This window comes from Schistocerca piceifrons, chromosome X, assembly GCF_021461385.2.
Source record: "Schistocerca piceifrons isolate TAMUIC-IGC-003096 chromosome X, iqSchPice1.1, whole genome shotgun sequence".
NCBI lineage: Eukaryota > Metazoa > Arthropoda > Insecta > Orthoptera > Acrididae > Schistocerca > Schistocerca piceifrons.
This window is the reverse complement of record NC_060149.1, coordinates 736311581-736334400: the sequence shown is the minus strand read 5'-3', so window position 1 is coordinate 736334400 and position 22820 is coordinate 736311581. Positions and strand designations below refer to the sequence as shown.

Sequence of the window (22820 nt, the reverse complement as noted above, 5' to 3'; positions counted from 1 at the left end):
TTTCGTTGACACATACTACTCCACAGCATGATGTACAATCTGTTGAAAATCGCCCATAATTTTTCCCTGTCCATCAAACTGGAACTAAATGATGTCAATTCATTGTATAGGCGGGAAGCTAATAACAGCCTATCTGCTCTTTCTAGCAGAAATAATCCGCTAGCCTTCTTGATTGATTTACTCGAATTAACTTCAGTAATCATAGTCGCTATGACATGGTGGTCAGCCCGCATCTCGTGGTCGTGCGGTAGCGTTCTCGCTTCCCACGCCCGGGTTCCCGGGTTCGATTCCCGGCGGGGTCAGGGATTTTCTCTGCCTCGTGATGGCTGGGTGTTGTGTGCTGTCCTTAGGTTAGTTAGGTTTAAGTAGTTCTAAGTTCTAGGGGACTTATGACCACAGCAGTTGAGTCCCATAGTGCTCAGAGCCATTTGAACCATTTTTGAACATGGTGGTCACTAATACCTGTCTCTATACTGACATCGTCGATAACGTCAGAGCTGTCCGTAGCTGCAAGGTCTAAGATATTTCCATTCCGGGTGGGCTGAGGAGGTGTTCGTTGATCCTGTGTGGTCGCTGAACGGTGCTTGCAGGCAGAAGTAGGAGTCGTCGTCTTTGGAACTATTGCCAACATACGGGATCTACCAGTGATAGCCATTCATTGAGTAAATGTTGTACACTAGTGGTCATTTAATGAATTTCATAGCCACTACTTCAAACATGCACCACATATGAACCTAAAAGTTCCTGTTACGCACTTTTAAGAAACTCAACTGGTCGGTATGATGTGAGAGTGCTGTCGGCAGTTAATGACGTTATCTCTCAATTTTTCATAGTCAACAGTAAATTGTAAGTGAGTAGTGGTACAAGAATGTGGTTTATTTCGAATTTCGCGAATTGTGAGGTCTGAAAGGATAGTAAGAAGAATGAAAATAATGGCCGATATTCTTAAGCATTTTTTACTTCATAAACGAACGAAAAACAGGAAATGAAAGTGAGAGAATAGAAAAATGTACTACTTTCGATGGAATACCACAAGGAAAGCGCGAGCCAAACTCAAATACCTTTATTAAAAACCCTTGCAACTGTAGTGACGGAACAAATTTAGGCCTAGTCATTATCTCTGCTGGCTTCAAAAGCTTTGATGAAAAGGATGGTAGTCTCCTAGTAGGCGTTTCCGATGTCGGAAGTTACGTTGAAGTAAGGGAGTATGACGATTATCCAAACTGTAAGGTTGTATTGAATGTGCAATACTTATCATTTCAAGAATGACATAGAGGGCGTAATCAGAACATTTCGATTAGACTGGCTGTCATTATATCCATGGGTACTTTATTCTATGCAATTAAAGGTGCACTTCAGAAATTGTGTATGCTTTTCCGGCGATATATAACACATGACAGTCATCATGGCCCGTTCATGAGCCGTCCATTCATCAGTTTCAGATAGTTTCACAAATACGCAACAATACATATGAATTACGAATGGCGTAAAGATGAAGTTGAAAAGTGAAGTAATTTTATTAATATTGTAACAAAGCACAGCAAGAGTACAGAAGAACTCGTCAACAAGTATCTTGCGAAATTAGCACAAACGAATCGCGGTAGGATGAAATAAATTGTTTCTTGTGTATCGTTTTGTGCATTATATGATTTGCCTTTAAGAGGATAAATGAATGTAAATGTTGTTTTCGATAATATATTGCAGTTTGGAGTAGAGTCGGGTTACGAAACGTTGCGGAAACATTTTGAAAGTGCCCCTAAAAATGTTGCATATACTTACTTTCGAAACTAAAATGATTTCAATTCTGTACCAAAGTGTACAGTTTTATGTTATGTGATATCCTAGAGGTTGTGTGTCAGTGGGACCATGATGCTGTTTACACATAAATAGATTTGAAAATTTATGTTTAAGTTTATGATAGTGCTTCAGAAGCGCAGTATGGGAAATATTATCCATATGGAATTTTCCACGCAGGGAAACAGCTAATTGAGAAAGAAGGGTTTGCTATGGTATCACGGAAGCCAATACCGAGGGGCAATGGGGTGCTGTGCCTGCTCTCCCCCCCCCCCCCCCCCTCCTGGAACCTAAAACTTTATTATTGCTACTTACAAGTCATCTTTTGTCTTTCAAAATATTAAAAATACTTTATCCCCTCGGTTTGCCACCACTACAAACTATCGCATGGTGGCTCTTGGGCGGTACCAATAGAAATAACGGAAATGGTGGGAAAACGTAAAATCTAGTAACGTGAAAACTGTTTTTTCTATAATTATGCTATTATCTTGTTTACGTTAATAGCGCTGATCAGGTAAAAGTGCACTGCAGAAACTAGTAGGAGAAAATTATCGGGTAGATAACAATGTCATCAAAATCTCTAAATCACGTCTATGAGGAAAATTTTTTCCCCTTTTGACATTAAAATTTGCTAGCACCCCTGCTTTGCTGTGACTCTACACAATAACACACAATGAAGCATTCTTCAATGCATGTAGCCTACATAGAATATGATCCAATTTTCCTAACTTCAGATGTGGTTAAAACGTTTCTGGTTGTTCTGAAGAGAATTTTCGCAGTCTTACCGTGAACAGAAGTTGCACCGACTGGATCATCAATTTTCAGCTTGTCGAACAACGGCATAGAGCAGCATACAATCAGACCTCCAATAAGACCAATGACTATGGCTTCCCACGCACGATACAGAAAACAACCAGCTGCAACAGATAATGAAGAAGATATTAGTTCGATACAAACTAACTTACAAATAACATTGTCTCATATACTTTTATACTACTTTTATATTTTATTTACAAGTTAAGGCGGGAATTACCTCCCACAAGATGTAACATTAATGTTAAAATAAGAAATGTTTTCGGCGCAGGAGAGAAGAAACATGGAAAAAACGACGAAGAGTTCTATTTGTGTTTGTCAGCCTCGTTGTGGTGACAAATTGGAAATTTATGTTGCGTACCAATCTTTTTGTTTAGTTAGGAACATCTTAGAAAACATTATGAACGAATCATCAGAACAGTGCCGAATAATCTTGCAAAACTTTGTATTAGTACGAGAAACACCCAGCAAGTAATGCAACACTTTTTTTATGAAAGCAGGTTCGTTTTATTCCAGTTTCCAGTACACCATATTATTCCTCACTCTTTTGTCTACAAAGTCCTGTTTTTAACACTATCTACGTTCAATGTGACGGCCTTACGCCACCTCACTGGGAGGGCCATGTGGTACCACTCCATTGGTCACCGTCACAGCCATCGTCTTGCTGCATAAATAACCTCTCTATCAAACAACATTTGGAGGGGGTAACCACAGTTGAGAGTCACTAAATAACAACAACAGTCAACACTCAATAAACATTCAAAACATCATGAAAATTATAACAAAAAAGTCAATAATGCTGACGTGTTTAGAAAAGCCGCGTAGTTGTGTAAAGGTGTTTTATTCGAAACGACAGGTCTCATGTCTGTATGACGTATCTTCAGGTTATCAGTCAAGAATACACAGCGATTTGTATTCTTGGCAGATAAATCTGAAGACGAGCCTATACTGACGTGAAACCGATAGTTGCGAATAAAGCACCTTCATACAGCTATTCGGCTTTTGGAAACACCTAACACCTCATCAGTCTTGATTTTTTGTTATAATTTTTGTGATAATTTTGAAGGTTATTGAGTGTTGAGTAGTGCTGTTATCCACCACTCTATCATCCACGTACTACTTCCCGCGGAGTGCATCGCTCATTGGGCCAAATAGACGTCGAAACATGCGAGAGCCGGGCTGTAGAGTGGATGTAGAAGAAAAGTCCACAGAAGTTTTATGAGTTCCTATCGGGTGCGCAAACTTGTGTGAGGCCTTGTGTTGTCACGATGAAGGAGAAGTTCGTTTGCATCTTTGTGGTGGCGAACACGCTGATGTGGTTTCTTCAATTTCCTGAGGGTAGCACAATATACTTCAGGGCCGATAGTTGCGCAATGAGGGTGGACGTCAAACAGAAAAGCCCCTTTAAAGCCTCAGAAGATCGTCCCCTTGACTTTACCAACTGAGGATGTGGCTTTGAACTTTCCCTTTGGACGAGAGGTGGTGTGGCGACACTCCATGAATCGCTGTTTCCTTCCGAGTTCGAAGTGATGAAGCGATGTTTCATTGCCTGTGGCGATGTTCGACAAAAAAATGTGACGATCAGCCTAGCAACGCACAACATTTTCGCACAGATGGTCCTTCGTTGCTCTTTACGGTCATCTGCTAAGTGGCGTGGAACGCAGGGGGTATGTAAGATGTCAAGAACTATGCCCCTTACATAAAGTCATTAAAGATCAGCTAACTCACGTTGAGCGAACAGTAGGGCTGAACAAAAATGACTGACAAGGCACAATGCATCTTGTAGAGGGTATAGTATGGTCGTATTGGAATAACTAATGTCGGGTAATGGTTTTAAAGTAATTCAACGACATGAAAAAATTTGTTTAAACGCGTCTATTTACTGGAGACTAGTCTATCCCAGGGAAGTATACAGAGTGACTGTGGCCGGCCGGCGGGGGAGCGGCGAAGGGAAGCGACAATAGGCAGCTTAGGGCGGCTCAAGCTCTGAGAAAGCGGTAACGGGATGCGGCCTCCAGCTGCCTTAAGATGAGTGACAGTGAGTCGGTGGTTGACCCCATGCTGGTGTACTGGGAAGCAGATGGAGAACTTGTATGCCTGTTGATAAATGTCCGGCATCCCGTTTTCAGTGAAACATGCGAGAAAGCCGCGCAAAGCTACGGTGGAGCGGTCAAGAGATGTCAAAATATGCGTGTTAGTGACTATAGCAACTTCACGCTGAATTCACGGCCCACAGAGTCTGAAGTAAATCAGGTGAAGAGTGACAGAATGAAATACGCCGGCCTCCGATGGGAACGTAGGACCAAGGAATTTGAAGTACTCTCCTGGGAGTCAGAATTCCGGAAAATTTGGTGTTGGTGCGGATGCTAATCTTGATGGGTGGCCTGGGAGGAGCTAAATAGCAGAAGTTGAGAGGAAGGGAAATTTTGTGGGAATTTGTTCACTTCACAGAGCAGGCATTGGTCGGCGCTGGGAAGTGATGCATAATTAACGCGACTTGTGCTGCAATTGGCGTAAGTGATTTTGCTGGAGGGGAAACCGAGGCGAAGAGCGGACTGTGAGAGGTCTCCATATGGTCTTCCGTTCCCAGCTTGCCTGGAGTGTGGACGTGGCGTTCTTTACTCAGCTTGCCTGGGAAAGAGTGAGCATCTCTGCAGTTTAGGACCTAGCAAATGGAACGATTGAGCTTGGGCATAGGAAGTTTTGGTTCAGCTATGTACTGAGCAAGATAGCTAGGAGTGAATAGACAAGCGCAGCCTTGCAGCACCTCGAGGTCGGCCAACGTCTGCACAACGATGCTGCTCCACCCTCATACTATTCGGTGATATTGCGCCCTCTCCGGCCACTGATTAATTTGTTGGATCACGTCGGCAAAGTTTCCACGAGGGTTTCAAGGGCCGTGTAGTGTAGAATTCTTCTCGCACTTCGCATTACGCCTGGGTCAGTCGACAGGAATTACTTTTGAGTTATCGGGCTTTACTCCACGCAAACGCAATTTATTACCACTGCCTTTTAGGAGAGTCATGTAATGTGATGATTTAAGGTCGTGAGTTAAAAATAAATCTGTGCTAATCGACTGCATCTGTTTTCAATCAAGTAGTTGAAATCCCAAGTCACTTTCTTAATTAATTTTATGTTCAACATTTGCATCTGGTGTTCAATAGCCGAATATAACATCAATGTGCACCCCTTTTAATTAAAAGGGTTCAATTCTGAATCAATTAATGTCAACACTGCCACCGTAGTTCAATCAGGAGTCACAGGGCCTTATTACTTTCTTTGCGTTATCCGACATTGCGGCAGTTTTGCACTCTCTGTTGATCTGTTAGTCAATTACCTGGGGTGAACACACACCAAAACCAGATAAGTGACGGGTGGGGTGTTACAGGTACACACCTTTGAGTACCCCAACTGGTGGACGAGTGTGGCAGCACTATCAGCAGAGACATCCAGTTGAGCAGTGAAGTGTTTGATTGTGGTCTGTCGATTCCCTCGAACGAGATTGTCCTCACGTTCTAACACAGCAGGAGTCATCGCTGCGTGCGGCAGACCGATGCGAGGGAGATAGGACAGGTATGCACGATCTTGCTGCGATGATAACAGACGCCTCGCCCAATAACTCATAGTGCTTTTCTTCACTGTCAGGTCTCCGTAGACATTCTGCTATTGCCTATGAATACCTGCTATGCTCTGGTTTATCACCAAAAGAAACCCAATAACAACTCTCTGCTTGGAAAGCCCCTCGCTACAGAAGCCATTTTGGTTACATATGGCACCGCCACCTATCGGACTTTCGTGAAACTATAGCGGCTAAAGCGGGAATATTCTATGATGTCCCACAACAAATTCACACTTTTTCAACTGAAATTGGCCGAGAAAAAATGTGTTGATTTACATACTGAACTACCCTAGTAAAATAACTTTGTGACGCATACAAAAAAAAAGAAAGTTAGAGAAATAGTTAATGTGTAGCTCCTAGTTCCCGTACAATTTCTACATGACTGTATAAGACACTAGTCCCGTATTCAAGGTCACATGTTCTGATACATTGCTGGTTGCTTGCTTCATTGGGTAAGGCAAGGTAGAAACTGTCTACTGTCCAGTGAATACATTCTGGGTAAGAATTGATCGAGGGGAATCATGTTCAAATACAGGCGCAAGATTATACTGAAAGAAGGGAATGATTCTGACTTTTCAACTTACCAGAAATAACAGTTGCTATTAGATATGCACGTAGTTCATACTAATATAGACTGGCAATGAAGCTCAAAAAGGCTCTGAGCACTATGGGACTTAACATCTGAGGTCATCAGTCCCCTAGAACTTAGAACTACTTAAACCTAACTAACCTAAGGACAACACACACATCCATGTCAGAGCCAGGATTCGAACCTGCGACCGTAGCAGTCACGCGGTTCCGGACTGAAGCGCCTAGAACCGCTCGGCTACCACTGCCGGCGAAGCTAAAATAGTACTGCATTACGTTTGTCATTTGTCTGGTATAAGACTCTACAGAAATCAAGTGATCACTGAACGCGCGTCCTCTTGTAACAAAAGATACGGGAGTCTTGTGCGACAACGAAACTTGATGTTGCTTACGTAGTGTCAAAAGCAATTTCAAGTTGTAACGGCAAAAGTCATGTTATTTATTCAGCACGTTCCTGGTGCTTCGTTCCAAACAACACCTAAACACACGGCGCTCCGAATTCTTTTACCTGGCGGAGTCTGAGACTTTCAATAATTTGGGCTTCCCAGTTTCCAGACATGCCACAAATCGCGTCTGTATCGCTTAAGGCAGCTAATTAACTTTACCGTCAGCGTTGACCAATTGAAAGCAATATGTATCAACAAAAAAATGGTTCAAATGGCTCTGAGCACTATGGGACTCAACTGCTGAGGTCATTAGTCCCCTAGAACTTAGAACTACTTAAACCTAACTAACTTAAGGACATCACACACATCCATGCCCGAGGCAGGATTCGAACCTGCGACCGTAGCGGTCGCGCGGTTCCAGACTGTAGCGCCAGAACCGCTCGGCCACCAGCGGCCGGCATGTATCAACAAATATGGTACAAAGATGATCTATTATAGGTGAAGAGGACAGACTAATATCAAGTCTAGCATTATACAAGAATAAAGAACATAAACAGATAACAAGTACGGAGTCAAATTCAAATTATTTGCCAAAATATGGGTCATCCAGATGCTGAGAAAGGAACGTGAACCGACAACGAGCAGTGAACAAAGGCTGATTTGCGAATTTAGACAGTTCAAGAGGGCTGACACTCTCTCAGCGGACTCAGTGCCGCCTTCTTCGTAGTTGCACCGACTAGGAAGAACAGAAACAATCGACTGTGCCTGCGGAATAGGAGACTCATGGGAACACTGTCTGCGAATACCCTCTGTACTAGAACGTTGGCTCTGTGGACGACGACTACTGTGTCAACCATGGAACATCAGATATAGAGATTTTGATTATCAATCAGTTTGACACTGGACAATATTGCAGATGAAACGGAAGGATTAGGAGCCGTATTATCTTTTGAAACAAAACTTATTCTGTAGTGCTACTTGAGCCGTAATATGGAGCTGCTGACAGAAGTGCACCTGAAAAGGAGACCGCGCCTACTCGTCCAAATTAATGGTGTATGCAGAACTTGGCCAGAAAAGTAAGTGACAGAGGTGGGAGTTCCAGATAGCCAAGCAGTTAGAAAAAACATATCTTTTTTGGAGCGGGTTCAGCGCAGCATGTGTCATTTATGTGGGGATAGTTTCCAGCCAGTGGATGGTGCAGCGGAAAGCTTGCAGAACAGTACTCTGAGGGTCGTGGGGTCAAATCCCTATAAGGACAATTCCAGTTTATTATCAATTTTACCTTACTTACAATGGAAATAAACCTAAATGCTCAGTATATTGTATTTATTAATATTTACACAGCAGGCATGAGTAGGAAAAGCAAAGGAAAATTTAGGATAGCGAATAAATTTCGAAGAAGGGCTTGTACTTACAATGTCCACGAAGACTCTGCATATAGCTTTCCAAGAAGCAACTGTAATTAAAGCGTATATGACCCTGTAATCCAATACTTTTATTTTGACCGTCGAGCAACGTTACGTGCGATTTGCTGCAAACTGTGCGATGAGAGAGGTCGTTCGATGAATGTAAAACAAGTTTGTTCTTCCATAGAAACTTCAAAACAACTATGTAATTCTAACATGTAATTTTTAACATGTGCAAGATGCCACGAAAATTACTGCTTCACCTGTGTCACGATGAATATAACAGCAGGACGCGTAAATCATCAGCTGTCGAATATTAAAAGGATCTATACGAACTTTTCGTGTACGGCTTACAATCCTTTCCTCGAAATTGATTCGCAGAGTTCTCTTGGATGGTGGAAGTACGATCCTTTCTTGAAAATTTATATTCCATCCCAAATTTTTCTAGGCTTTTCCTTTCCACGTCTTACATGAAAATATTAATAAATACAATATATTTTCAGTGTAAGTAACGCAAAAATTTACAATTAAAAAGTTTCCGCATAGGGACTAGACTCCATGACCCTCGGATTATCGTTCTGCTCTCTTTCTGTTGCGTCAGCCGCATTGTGGAAACGACTCTACTGTTAATGGATCATGCCCCGGCCGACCCAAGCCCAAAAATGCAATTTTTTTTTTCTAAACACTTCGCCACTGGAGCTCCCACTTCATCACTTTCATTTCTGGCCAAGTCCTACACAATAGTTAAATTTCGACGAAATCGATGATGACGAGTAAGCGCGGTTTCTTTGTGAGTGTGAGTCGAATTACGCTCGTAAAAAAAATATTCCCAGACATCCAGTAGTGACAACTTTTTACAATAGCTGAAGACAGTAGTGGAACGTGATTATCAAAAGAATACTGAAGGATGTAAATAAACTACGCAAAAAGTTTTTATCACCATCACGAAATGCACAGTTTGTGTTTTTTTGAGTGCAAATCTGGTTCTCGTTACTCTTTTGACCGTAGCAGATCGGCAGTACATCCACTTGCGTAAGGGAAGAACAAGTAAATCTACATTCTCAGTCCATTTCAGCGCTGTGTACACAGTCGCGAATGGGACGATGCGGCTTGTGAACACTCTTCACAAGCATGCCTCGAAGGATAATTTCAAGCTTAGAAGTTACGTGCATTGTCATTTTACGGCACGAAGGGTCGTCAGCAGTGCAAGATGCCCGCCGAATTGGCGTATATAATCACAGTGACGTCATTCAGACATGCATCCACTGTCGTGAGACAAAACACTGAACACGTGCCTTGAAGTATTTTTCCACGGTCAAAACTACCAATGGAAGCCGCTACGTACAGATCATTGCTCTTAGGTAACTCGAGGAGAATGTAGTAGCATAACTCGCTGCCTTTCCGGAGGTATGTGGGAGGACTATGCCGGCCCATGCGGTAAGCAACTATCTCCACGCGATCAATACACTTCGGTCTCTAAGTGAGTTATTTACACCGTCGAGTGCAGTATTTTCTGAGCTCTGACGATCGCCGTAGAAGAGTGCGAAGGCGTCCAGATGCCAATGCACGGCTCACGTATGCATGGATCAGTCGGGAGGTGGTTCAGTCATGTCTTGGGACAGTATCATGTACGGGTGTTGGACCACTCTCATCGTTATCGAGAGTATTCTGAGGGTTGTGAGACATTATACACTACTGGCCATTAAAATTGCTACACCACGAAGATGACGTGCTACAGACGCGAAATTTAACCGACAGGAAGAAGATGCTGTGGTATGCAAATGATTAGCTTTTCAGAACATTCACAAAAGGTTGGCGCCGGTGGCGACACCTACAACGTGCTGACTCGAGGAAAGTTTCCAACCGATTTCTCGTACACAAACAGCAGTTGACCGGCGTTGCCTGGTGAAACGTTGTTGTGATGCCTCGGGTAAGGAGGAGAAATGCGTACCATCACGTTTCCGACTTTGATAAAGGTCGGTTTGTAGCCTATCGCGATTGCGGTTTATCGTATCGCGACATTGCTGCTCGTGTTGGTCGAGATCCAATGACTGTTAGCAGAATATGGAATCGGTGGGTTCAAGAGGGTAATACGGAACGCTGTGCTGGATCTCAACGGCCTCGTATCACTAGCAGTCGAGATGACAGGCATCTTATCCGCACGGCTGTAACGGATCGTGCAGCCACGTCTCGATCCCTGAGTCAATAGATGGGGACGTTTGCAAGACAACAACCATCTGCACGAACAGTTCGGCGACGTTTGCAACAGCTTGGACTATCAGCTCGGAGACCATGGCTGCGGTTACCCTTGACGCTGCAGTCACAGACAGGAGCGCCTGTGATGGTGTACTCAGCGACGAACCTGGGTGCACGAATGGCAAAACGTCATTTTTTCGGATGAATCCAGGTTCTGTTTACATCATCACGATGGTCGCATCCGTGTTTGGCGACATCGCAGTGACCGCACATTGGAAGCGTGTATTCGTCATCGCCATACTGGCGTATCACCCGGCGTGATATTATGGGGTGCCATTGGTTACACGCGTCGGTCACCTCTTGTTCGCATTGGCGGCACTTTGAACAGTGGACGTTACATTTCAGATGTGTTACGACCCGTGGCTCTACCCTTCATTCGATCCCTGCGAAACCCTACATTTCAGCAGGATAATGCACGACCGCATGTTGCAGGTCCTGTACGGGCCTTTCTGAATACAGAAAAAGTTCGACTGCTGCCCTGGCCAGCACATCCTCCAGATCTCTCACGAATTGAAAACGTCTGGTCAGTGGTAGCCGAGCAACTGGCTCGTCACAATACGCCAGTCACTACTCTTGATGAACTGTGGTATTGTGTTGAAGCTGCATGGGCAGCTGTACCTGTTCGACTCAATGCCCAAGCTATCAAGGCTGTTTTACGGCCAGAGGTTGTTGTTATGGGTACTGATTTCTCAGGATCTATGCACCCAAATTGCGTGAAAATGTAATCACATGCCAGTTCTAGTATAATATATTTGTCCAATGAGTACCCGTTTATCATCTGCATTTCTTCTTGGTGCAGCAATTTTATTGGCTAGTAGTGTAGCAGGACCTCCTAAGCAATAGTCCCGCTCTGTAGACAACATTTCGCTGTGGATTAATCTTTCAAACCGATAATGCATGAGAACACGGCACCTACCTTGTGAACATCTTCCTTTAGGAGGGAGGAATCGATCGAATGGAATGGCCTTCGCTATCTGCTGGCAGGAACTCGGTTGAGGGTGCTGTCGAAGAATGGCACAGGCTCGAAGTGTAACCTGTTAGAACTGGCAATATGTTGTCGCATGAAACCTCCTCACACACTGGATAACTTCAGGACAGCTGGTGTCGAAGTATGGCGCAGGCTTGAAGTGTAACGTCTCCATGAATTTCTAGTCAGTCTCACAAAGAGAACTCAACAGTGTTAAAATGCGCAGGATGGTGCAACACGGAAGTGAATGTTGCCAAGGAGCAGATTTTGGTTTCACATATACGCAAAGATGTGTATTTTATAATTGTATTGTATGTACCGTATTGTATGTTAACCGGGCTCCTAGAAACGACGGAGAGGCTCCGTCCCCGTCGCAGCCGCAGTGGTCCACAACCCCACGACGACTACCGCAGTCCACTTTCAACCCTCCAACCCTCCGCCTCCCCACACCGAACCCAGGGTTATTGTGCGGTTCGGCCCTCAGTGGACACCCCCCCCCCCCCCCGCCCCTCCCAGGGAACGTCTCACACCAGACGAGTGTAACCCCTATGTTTGCGTGGTAGAGTGATGGTGGTGTACGAGTATGTGGAGAACTTGTTTGCGCAGCAATCGCCGACATAGTGTAGCTGAGGCGGAATATGGGGAACCAGCCCGCATTCGCCGAGGCAGATGGAAAACCGCCTAAAAACCATCCACAGACTGGCCGGCTCACCGGACCTCGACCCAAGTCCGCCGGGCGGATTCGTGCCGGGGACCAGGCGCTCCTTTCCGCCCGGAAAGCCGTGCGTTAGACTGCACGGCTAACCGGGCAGGCTGTATTTTATGCTAGTTATTGTTTGGTTACTTTTTGGCAGTTAAGTTATTCCTTGACAGCAATACGGAAAATATGGGTTGCTATTCACCACATAGAGGAGGCGTTGAGCCGTAGACCGGCACAGTGAAAAAGACTACTAAGCTTTCCTACAGAAACTCCTTCTTCGCAAACAGAAGACACACACACACATTGACAAAGCTCACACACACATGGCCTCTCCCAGCACTGTGCCTGTCTGCGGCTCAATGCCTCCCATATATGGTGAGTAGCAATCAATTCTTTTCATATTGTTGTTATTCCATCCTGGACCTTCCACTGCTTAAGTTATTCTTTGGTTCATAAGGCTTATACTTTCATTCCCTGCTACTCTTGAATATGAGTTCAAAATCGTTTGCAGATATACACGTGCTGCGAAACATTTTGAGCAATTTCGTCAATGCTATTAATAGCTTGAGTAGTTTTGTTCTCGCTGTGGCGACTTTAGTTTGTCAATCAGGGAACAGAGTCACTGTGACTCAACTGTAAAATGCTAGGTAGGTCCTAAAAGGCTGTAATGTAGAATACATATAAAAATGAATTAATGTTCCGTCTGTCTCTCACGTCAGTGAGTAGTAATGGACTGTGGGTTTCCAGCAAAACAGCCTGTCAGACATGTCATTAGAAATATCTCAAACATGTCTTTCATTCAACGTTGTAATACGTAGAAGACTAGTAATAGCTTTAGGAAACACTGTTTATGACAGAAATTTGGTCGCAATTACTTCAAAACCTTAAAATTTACTTAAAAGCGCTATTAGTTATTTATACCATCCGTTCCACTATATCGATTATTGCTTCATATTGTTGCATTTTTTTCGTCCAGTATTTCACATATTTAAATAACTATGTCAATACCTGTGATAGACACAAGGGCACCAAGTATACTGTTTATGAGCTCCATCATATGCAGCTGGCCGCGGTTGGACAGTAGGGAGAACATAAGGCCTGTTAAGCCTCCACCAAATGATGACAGGATTGTGATGACAGCAGCTCTCGCCGAATACTGCCATTTTGATCCGCTTAAGCCGAATGTGCTGGAACAGAAAGAAAATGTCTTAATTGTATTCGAGCCTTTAGAGGTAGTTTAGAAAAATTACTGGGCTTGCCTGTATAGCGAGGTACTCGAATGACCTTTACTCTGACTATATTTGCGACTTCACCAGTATCTATGAAGTACGAACACGAGCTCTGTATAAGCTGCTGAGACAAAATAAAATTAGTTACCATAATTTTATGGTAATAACATGCAAATTGGTTCCTTAGTGCTGGCTATTAACACGGGATGTTCGCAGATAAGGGAGACTGGAAGACAATAGGCATGTATTCAGGAGGTACAAGCTTCAAATTTCTTTCTAGTGTTCCTGGCTTAGATTTTCCCGGCTTCCCGAAATCGTGTCGAGTGAGGGCTGGAATGTTCCTTTCAATAAGGCAGTAACCTATTCCTTCCACCATCTGTGACCAATACGAAGCAGTGCTCCACACATTTCTACTTCAATACAGATGAGATGTTAAAGTGTAAAATAATTTTTTAAGAAAAAACTTTTAATTCCTAGATCGCAATTTTCCTATCACAGTTAACGTTCAATAACCAGTTCCGGTTACTATTTGCAACCATCTTCAGTTCAGTAACACATGTAGGAAACCTAGCCTAAGAAAATTATGTAAAATCAGGAAGAATACAAAAGCACTATACAACACCTGAGCAAAAATAATGGGGAGCTAATTCTAGAAGTAAAAGTGAACATTTGACAAAGCCATTGAACACTGTAGTATAAACTAAATTAATGCTTATCAGGTGACATACCGTTCAGAATAGGAAAAGGCGGTAATAAGCATTGGAAATCATCGTTAGCTGTAGTCTTGCAGCAACATGCATTCATAAGAACCAAAACAATAACAGTGCGTAGCTGAAAACGTCACCACGAACAAGCCATGTTATAGACCTGTCGAAAGAATTGTAGAGTATAATTCTCAACAATGCTGCTCTGTGTCCAAGTGGGTTGTAAAATATAACGATAATCATGACACAAAGTTAAAATTACAAGGCAGAGATCTGTATTACGTCTTAAACTGGCAACACACCGTTTGTAAGAAGCCGATCCTTCGTAACTGGCATTAATTCATGAATACAATTCAAGAAGCTTGTGCCTCAGGTCAACTAATTTTAAAACCATAAAAGTAACAGGGGTATGAAGTTGAAAACTACAAGACAGGGAGGCTACCTTATATATCTAACTGGCAACGTGCCATATCTAAAAGACAGGTCATATGTGAGAGTCACTTGATAAAAACATCACAGTACAGAGTAGTGCTAACAAATGTAAATAACAGAATAAAAGACAGATCGTACGTGAGAGTCAAATGATAGAGCATCAAAGTACAGCGTAGCGCTAAAAATATGAATAATATATGGTAATTTCGCAGGTTGACGTCATATACAAAATTCTCCAGTTTTCATGAGTGGAAGTTGGATCAAAAACTCATTACTTGCAATAGTATAACAGATATTATCGTGAGAACGGTATATGTAACGGTTCCAAAAATTGTCAGCTGTTCCGTAGCTGTAAACATACAATCCATACAGTTTGTAGTAATTTTGTAATGACGCTACGTGATCAACAGTCATAAAATGAGAGGGAAACACCATACCCCGGCTTACACAAGAATGACCCTGCGTGTCGTATAACATAGTCATCTTTATGAAATATGTACAAATTTTATGACTATTGATCATGTATCGGAAATATGGAAATCGCCACGATTATTTTTCTGGACCATACACTTCTGTGTAGCCTTTAACACGGGTTTTAGGAACACTCATCATGTGTTTCGATTTTCGAAACGATTTTTTTCCCATATAAAATCATACTGATGAGTAGTCTTATATCTTTTAAGGTATTGTAGTTATTTGTATATGGAATGAAGAAGATCTAAGACAAAGAAAAATGGACGGGAGGGGCGAAGGACGGAATGACAGAAAGAAGAAGGGGCATACTTTAACGTCTCCTCGATATCGAAGTGTTTAGACGGAGCACTGTTAACCCTTTCACGGTTAAACTTTATTTCGCATATTTTTGAAAAATACATGTCGAAACCTGTCTTCCTTCGTGATAAGTAATACACTTCGACAAAAAAATAAGCTGATTAATTTTGAATAACGTCTAAGTGGGACGCATGTGACCCCGGAATCTAACTGCATCCATGTTTTCATGTGCACCTAGGATTTTCAGAGTTAAATATTTAATTTAAAGATGGTTTTATAAGGATGGCGTTTATGGAAAAAGTGCAACAAATCAACAACAAAACACATTTATTCTCCTGACTATGAAAAACATGAACTATAGCGTTTTCAACATAACATTTGAAGATGGCTTTGACCTACGGCACACCAATGCCTTGTACATTCTATGAAGTTTTCTGGGAAATATGCCCCACTACATACAAAATTATGTACACATCAGCAGCATTACTGAGATGTGTAGTAATGTTTCCAAACAATGTCTGTGGTATATAAGAAAACACAATTAGTTACTTCAGACATTCCTGTAATGGAAAAGACAGCTATTTGATCTGATTTTAGTGAGGCAGACACACTATAAGCACAATCCGTTCCATTTGATCGCTCACAGCCTTCTATGTATCCACTAAATAGTCCTTGGTACTTTTGTACAATTTCCGAAAGCATCTCACTACGTACTAACGCTAGACAGATATGAAATATAAAACGTCAAAACAAAAACACCTTTCGGGGTCAGTATTTCAAATTTTACTTTACTTATGCGACCAGTTTCGGCGTTTCACTGTGCCTTCTTCAGGCCCCCTGCCCGACGTGTAGGAAGAATCCAGTCTCATGTGCAATCGAAATAAGGACCAGCATTCAGTAACTTGCATTCGTAGACTGGTTTTTTGAAAACGCAATTCCTTCATTTATCAATTGGAGACTGTCTTCCTACTCGTAGGTCAGGTCGCCTGAAGATCGCTTGGTGAAACGTCGAAAATGGTCGCACAAGTAGAATAAAATTTGAAATATAAACGCCTGAAGATGTTTTTTATTTGACGTTTTATACTGAACAGCCGAATTTCCTCAACCATCCGGTGTTAAGATGGACTTACAGAGATTTGAAATAAAGACGCCTCACCGCTCAAAAGTTCGTATTACTTTAGCGAGACATATGTATCCTATCAACCACGAAAGAGTCAAGTCAGGTGGAGAAAGATAGTAGAACGATGTGGTCGTAGTCTATTTAAAGAACCATTTTAGCTTTTTTCTCAGCTGTATGAGACCCTAGCGATACGTTTATCAACAGTATCGGATGTGTTCTGATGTGAGCAAAACTGGTTGCTACCAGTTATGTTCTATTACACACCAGACTGTCACATGGCGAACGGCTCTGGTGACAGGAGCACGAAAAATTATCTCAGAATTTTTTTTTACAGATATTCAATAATTGTTTTGTGGCCGCACGCATTTCACCAACAGAAGAGCATGAAGTGACTAAATTGCTCATTAGGCTACTGCTCCTCGTGTTAATTTGTGAATCAGGGAGGTGAGCTCTTTTTTTGATCCAATCCACGTGGCCGGCCGGGTTGGCCGAGCGGTTCTAGGTCCTTCAGTCTGGAACCGCGCGACCACTACGGTCGCAGGTTCGAATCCTGCCTCGGGCATAGATGTGTGTGTTGTCCTTGGGTTAGTTAGGTTTAAGTAGTTCTAAGTTCTAGGGGACTGATGACCTTAGATGTTAAGTCCAATAGCGCTCAGAGCCATTTGAACCAATCCACGTGACATAGTTGGCCTGATACACTTGCTTGCCTTGGTATGATTTCTCTCACCCTTGTAGGCTATCTCAGGGATAGTTACCTGTCTCCATCTCCGAACACAATCTAAAAACAGTTAAATACGAAAACACGTAGATCAGAGATAATACAACTAACGGAAGTATGGTATACGTAGTTGTGATATTCTATCGTGAGTGACATTTGCGGAGATAGGAAGAATGTGCAGCCAGATATTCTGAATAAAAGTCAATAATTGTCGAATCACAGATGAGCAGTTGGTCATCATAAAAGGAACCTGCAAAGGCGGAACATTTGTTGCGAAAGCATAAGATGTCATGAAATGAAATTTCCAGCAAGGCATTAATTTTGGTGTCCACGGTCTCAAACGAAATCACAAACAGTTCAGCCTAATTAAATCAATTACAGGTACACGAAGCTAAATATTTATTGAAAGTGAAGGGGGGGGGGGGGGGGGAGAGAGGCAAGGAAAGGAAAGAAAACGGAATGGCTCCGTCAGGGCATTTCACGGAATCAGCGGAGACTAACGAAAATGTGTACCGGAGAGAGATTCGTACCCGGAATCTCCCGGTTATTAGACAGGTTGTTAACCACTGCACCGCCCGGGATAGTCTTTTCTCAACTGCGCGCACCGCACTGAAGAAGGTGGATCCATTGTGCATTTAGACGAATCAGTTGTATGAATGTATGGTGTCTGTTCTTTCGGACATGTCCGAAAAAAAACAGACACCAATGGAATCCGCAGCTATGATACGTTATATGTCACTTGAAGGTGGTGCACAGAGACATTACTCGTAATCAACGGCGACGAGCGACAATATACACCGGATTGGGATTCAAACCCGGGATCTCCGGCTTACTTGACAGGTACGTTAACCCAGCGCCACACGGGACACAGTGTTGTCGCACCTGCGCGGACTATATGGCCACCTCCCACGGCCAACCCACATTAACACGGGACGCCACCTATCCGCACACTTCTATTAGTTCAGCTCGGTGGGAACGTGGGTAGGCCGTGAGGTGTGCCGAGGTAGTCCACGCAGTTGCAGTAACACTGCGTCGTGGGTGGCAGTGGTTAATACACCTGCCAGGTTAGCGGGAGATTCCAGGTTCGAATGCCGGTCTGGTAAACATTGTCGCTAGTTGCTGCCGATTCCGTGTAATGTCCCGATGCAGCTGACAGTAATCCCTTCCCTTCCGTTTCCTTTCCCCACTTCTCCACCTTAAATTTACATGTAATGTATCACAGCTGCAGATTTCACGTATTGTCTGCTCTTTCTGACACCACACGTCCATATAATTCACATAAGCAAATCTATTTTGTGGTCTCAACGTTCGATACCACACTTGTTAGGGGTTGCAGTTATCGTCCGCGGTACGTACTTGTATCGCTGGACCCTCGAGTCGAGACTAGCGCCGCTCCGCGGCTTGCAACATGTCTCTAGAATGCGCTCGGCCACTATTGCTCGGGACGTCAAGTAGGAATGTAGTATAGCCTTCAGCTGATAGAAAACAACCTCTAACAAGGCGCTTAGTTAAAATATGGCCTATGCGATGCCTCTATAGCTCCCTGTTTGTAATTATATTCCTCCTGACTATGAAGACTCCTGTACCTTAAGTTAAATACAATAAATTATTTTTTTACCAACGACTTCTATTTATTTTAGTCGTTGTAGACCCAGATCATGCAGCCAGCTCCTTATCGACTTCACTGACAAACCTGCTGTATAGGCAAAGAAGAGATTTGTATGTTTCTATTTAGCATTGGCCACCAGTCATTCACATTGGCGACGTTTCGCTCGTCGTCATCATAACAAATTTTTTTTATCTCCGTCAGTGGATAAAGATAATCAACAAGAAGAATCCCTTTTGCATCCCACAAAACACTGCTAATAACTTCCATGGTAACTAAAATCTATTTATTTATTTATTTTTTTATTTTTAACAGGGACACCGACCGGCTCACTACTTTGACCCTGCTTCGTTTCTGATATGAGGTAGTAGACACTCATTTCATCCACATTAGCAAATGGGGGTAGAAATCTGTCAGATTATTTTAAACCAGTGCACACATTGCTGAGAAACTCGTTTTAACATTCCTATTTGTTAAGCCTTCTATAAGTAGGACTCCGACCTTACAGGAAACTTGTCAGTACATCAGGCAAAAGGTACCACTCATTTTTTATGACGTGCTACACGAAAGTTGTGGTGTCACAGCCAGACACCACACTTGCTAGGTGGTAGCTTAAATCGGCCGCGGTCCATTTAGTACATGTCGGACCCGCGTGTCGCCACTGTGTGATCGCAGACCGAGCGCCACCACAAGGCAGGTCTCGAGATACGGACTAGAACTCGCCCCAGTTGTATGGACGACATTGCTAGCGACAATTCGGACGAAGCCTTCCTCTCATTTGCCGAGAGACAGTTAGAATAGCCTTCTGCTAAGTCCATGGCTACGACCTAGCAAGGCGCCAATTGTAACAGTGCATGTATCTTACGAGTCTCATTTGTATAGTCAAGAGAGATGTATCACAAGGAGTGATTAAAAGTTAAGTATATTCCAAAGCTACGTATTTTCTTTATAGCAGTCATAACGTATCCTGTTCCAGACTTGACGCCAGTCGGCGTGTGTGTACGCGTGCCTTTCGGCTCCCTTCTCAGTGTGGCGTAGCTAGTTTGTTACGCCACAACAGATTGTCGACAAGGATTAAAGGATCGTGTTCTTTCTACTTGCTTTGCTCTGATTGCTTACATTTACTTGTGTCATGGCTTCGCCACAATCTCCAGATGTACTGTCCGAATTTTATCGCTTGCAGAATCAGCAGACGCAGGCGTTATTGGATGCCCTTGGACAGCTCGTCCAGGGTCAACGTGCCATTCAAACCGATGCGGCAGCCGCCGCTTCACCGCTACCGCAGCCACAACTCGCAGTTGCACCGCCTTTTAGGCACTACGATCCAGCGCAAGAATCTTGGACTGAATGGTCCCGACAGTTTGGATTTCATCTAGCCGCCTACAGAATTCAAGGTAATGAGCGGCAGCCGTTTTTGCTTTCTTGTGTTGGTGTGTCCACCTACCGTGTGATAGTGAAATTGTTTCCCCGACGCGACGTAGCAACTCTGTCCTACGATGAAATTTTGTCGGCATTGGACGCCTATTTCAAAGAAACAGTCAATGTAGTTGCCAAACGGTATACGTTTTTTCGTACAAAACGTACGGCCGGTCAAACTAATAGGGAGTGGGTAGCAACTTTGCAAGGCCTTACAAGGAACTGTGCCTTTGAATGTGACTGTGGCCTTTCTTATTCAGATACAATGGTACGTGATGCAATTGCACAGAACGTTTCTGATGTTCGCATACGGGAGCAAATTTTGAAACTAGTTAATCCCTCCCTTCAACAAGTGATAGACATATTGGATAGACAAGACACACTTGACTGTGCTCAGGAATCTTTTGAAATTTCGCCAGCAGTGTGTAACATTAACCGGCCCGCTGGACGCGCTACGCGGCCCGGTAACCTGCCCTCGCGCACTTCGACGCAGCTGCCGCCGCGCTCTAAACCAGGTGTGCCACGCCAGCACACAGATGCAGTGAAATCATGCCCGCGGTGTGCTACTAGACATTCGCGTGAACATTGCCCGTCATGCCAAGCTAATTGCTTTTTCTGCAATAAAAAAGGACATGTTCAAAGTGTTTGCCAGAAAAAGCTCAGATCAGACAATCACAATCATTCCAGGCCCTTTGCTTCGCGCCAGAATCGAACCAAGGACACTCAGGCTCGTGGACATTCGCCCATGGACATTCATGTAGTTAATTCCGCTTCGTCCAGTGCCACTTTCTCTAACAGTGACTGTGTTCGTCCCACAAAAACTGTGCGTCGACGTCGCCTGAAATCACGTCAATTAGCAAGAGATGCTGTGCCTGTATCAGTTCAAATTGCACGAGACAGTCGCTCTTGTCGTCAGCAGGACAATAAACTTTTTGTAGATTTGGACTTTAATGGCAAGGTCATACCATTCCAGCTCGATACCGGAGCTGCAGTTTCATTGCTCAATCACGACACGTACAAACAACTGGGCGCACCTCCGTTGCGTGCCGCAAATGTTAAGTTACATAGTTATTCAGGACAGAATATACCTGTGTTAGGACAGTGCAGCCTTCTTGCCACATACAAGGGACAAACAAAACTTGTGTCATTTTACGTTCTTCGTTCTTCTACTGCAGTGAACTTGTTTGGTTTAGATTTATTTCAGTTGTTTAACATGTCTATTGTAAATCAGGTCCTGTCAGTGAATCAGACTGTGCCTACAGACAGTGTTTCTCGCTTATGTGACGAATTTGCAGACATTTTTGCACCGGGCTTAGGTTGCGCTAAAAACTATGAAGCACATTTGGAACTGAAAGTAAACGCGCAACCGAAATTTTTCAGAGCTCGCAATGTTCCCCACGCATTGCGTGATGAGGTCGCAAGAACATTAAACGATCTAGAATCACAGGGTGTAATTGAACGCGTGCAAGCTTCTCTCTGGGCCTCACCCTTAGTAATTTTGCCAAAACCTTCCGGAAAATTGCGACTTTGTGTGGACTTCAAGGCCACAGTGAATCCACAACTAGTGACTGCTACTTTTCCTTTGCCCCGCCCGGAAGATCTTTTTGCTAAACTGTGCCCGGGAAAATATTTTTCAAAGTTGGACCTAGCCGATGCGTACTTGCAAATACCGGTGGACGACGAATCCCAGCGCGTATTGGTGGTTAACACGCATCTTGGATTGTACAGGTTCAAAAGACTGCCGTTCGGGTGTGCATCCGCCCCTGCATTGTTTCAGCAATATTTACAAACTATTTGTGCGTCGGTCCCTACTGCAGCAAACTATCTGGACGATATAGTGATCTCCGGACAGACAGAAGAAGATCATCTTGCGAACCCACGAACATTATTTCAGGTCTTGCGACAAAATGGTCTTCGCTTGCGGAAGGACAAATGTGTGTTTTTTGTTCGTGACTTACCATACCTGGGACATGTCATTAATGCCCAAGGCATACATCCGAGTCCAGAGCACCTCCGTGCCATACAAGAATTGCCTTCGCCACAAAATATGAAGCAGCTACAGAGTGTGTTGGGTAAAATTAACTATTATCATAAATTTGTGACGCGCGCTTCTTCCATTTCAGCTCCGCTTCATCGCTTACGCCGTAAAGGTGTTCCGTTCGTCTGGACGACTGAATGCGAACGCACCTTTCGCCAGTTGAAATCGGCGTTGCTTTCTAATACTTGCCTTACGCCATTCGATCCCCAGAAACCCCTTTTGTTGATGGTAGATGCATCGGATTTCGGGATCGGTGC

General features: G+C 43.5%; 1 protein-coding gene across 1 annotated transcript in view; it reads right to left on the bottom strand.

Annotated features, from left to right (window-relative positions):
* LOC124722682 (putative ammonium transporter 3) overlaps nt 1–22820 on the bottom strand; it is a 234576-nt gene that overhangs the window by 101952 nt on the left and 109804 nt on the right. Inside the window, exons 5-6 of the mRNA XM_047247825.1 lie at nt 13538–13716; nt 2580–2711 (exon numbers count right to left, since the gene is read on the bottom strand). Of these exons, the coding sequence (XP_047103781.1) occupies nt 2580–2711; nt 13538–13716 (311 nt within the window). The remainder of the gene's footprint in view (nt 1–2579; nt 2712–13537; nt 13717–22820) is intronic.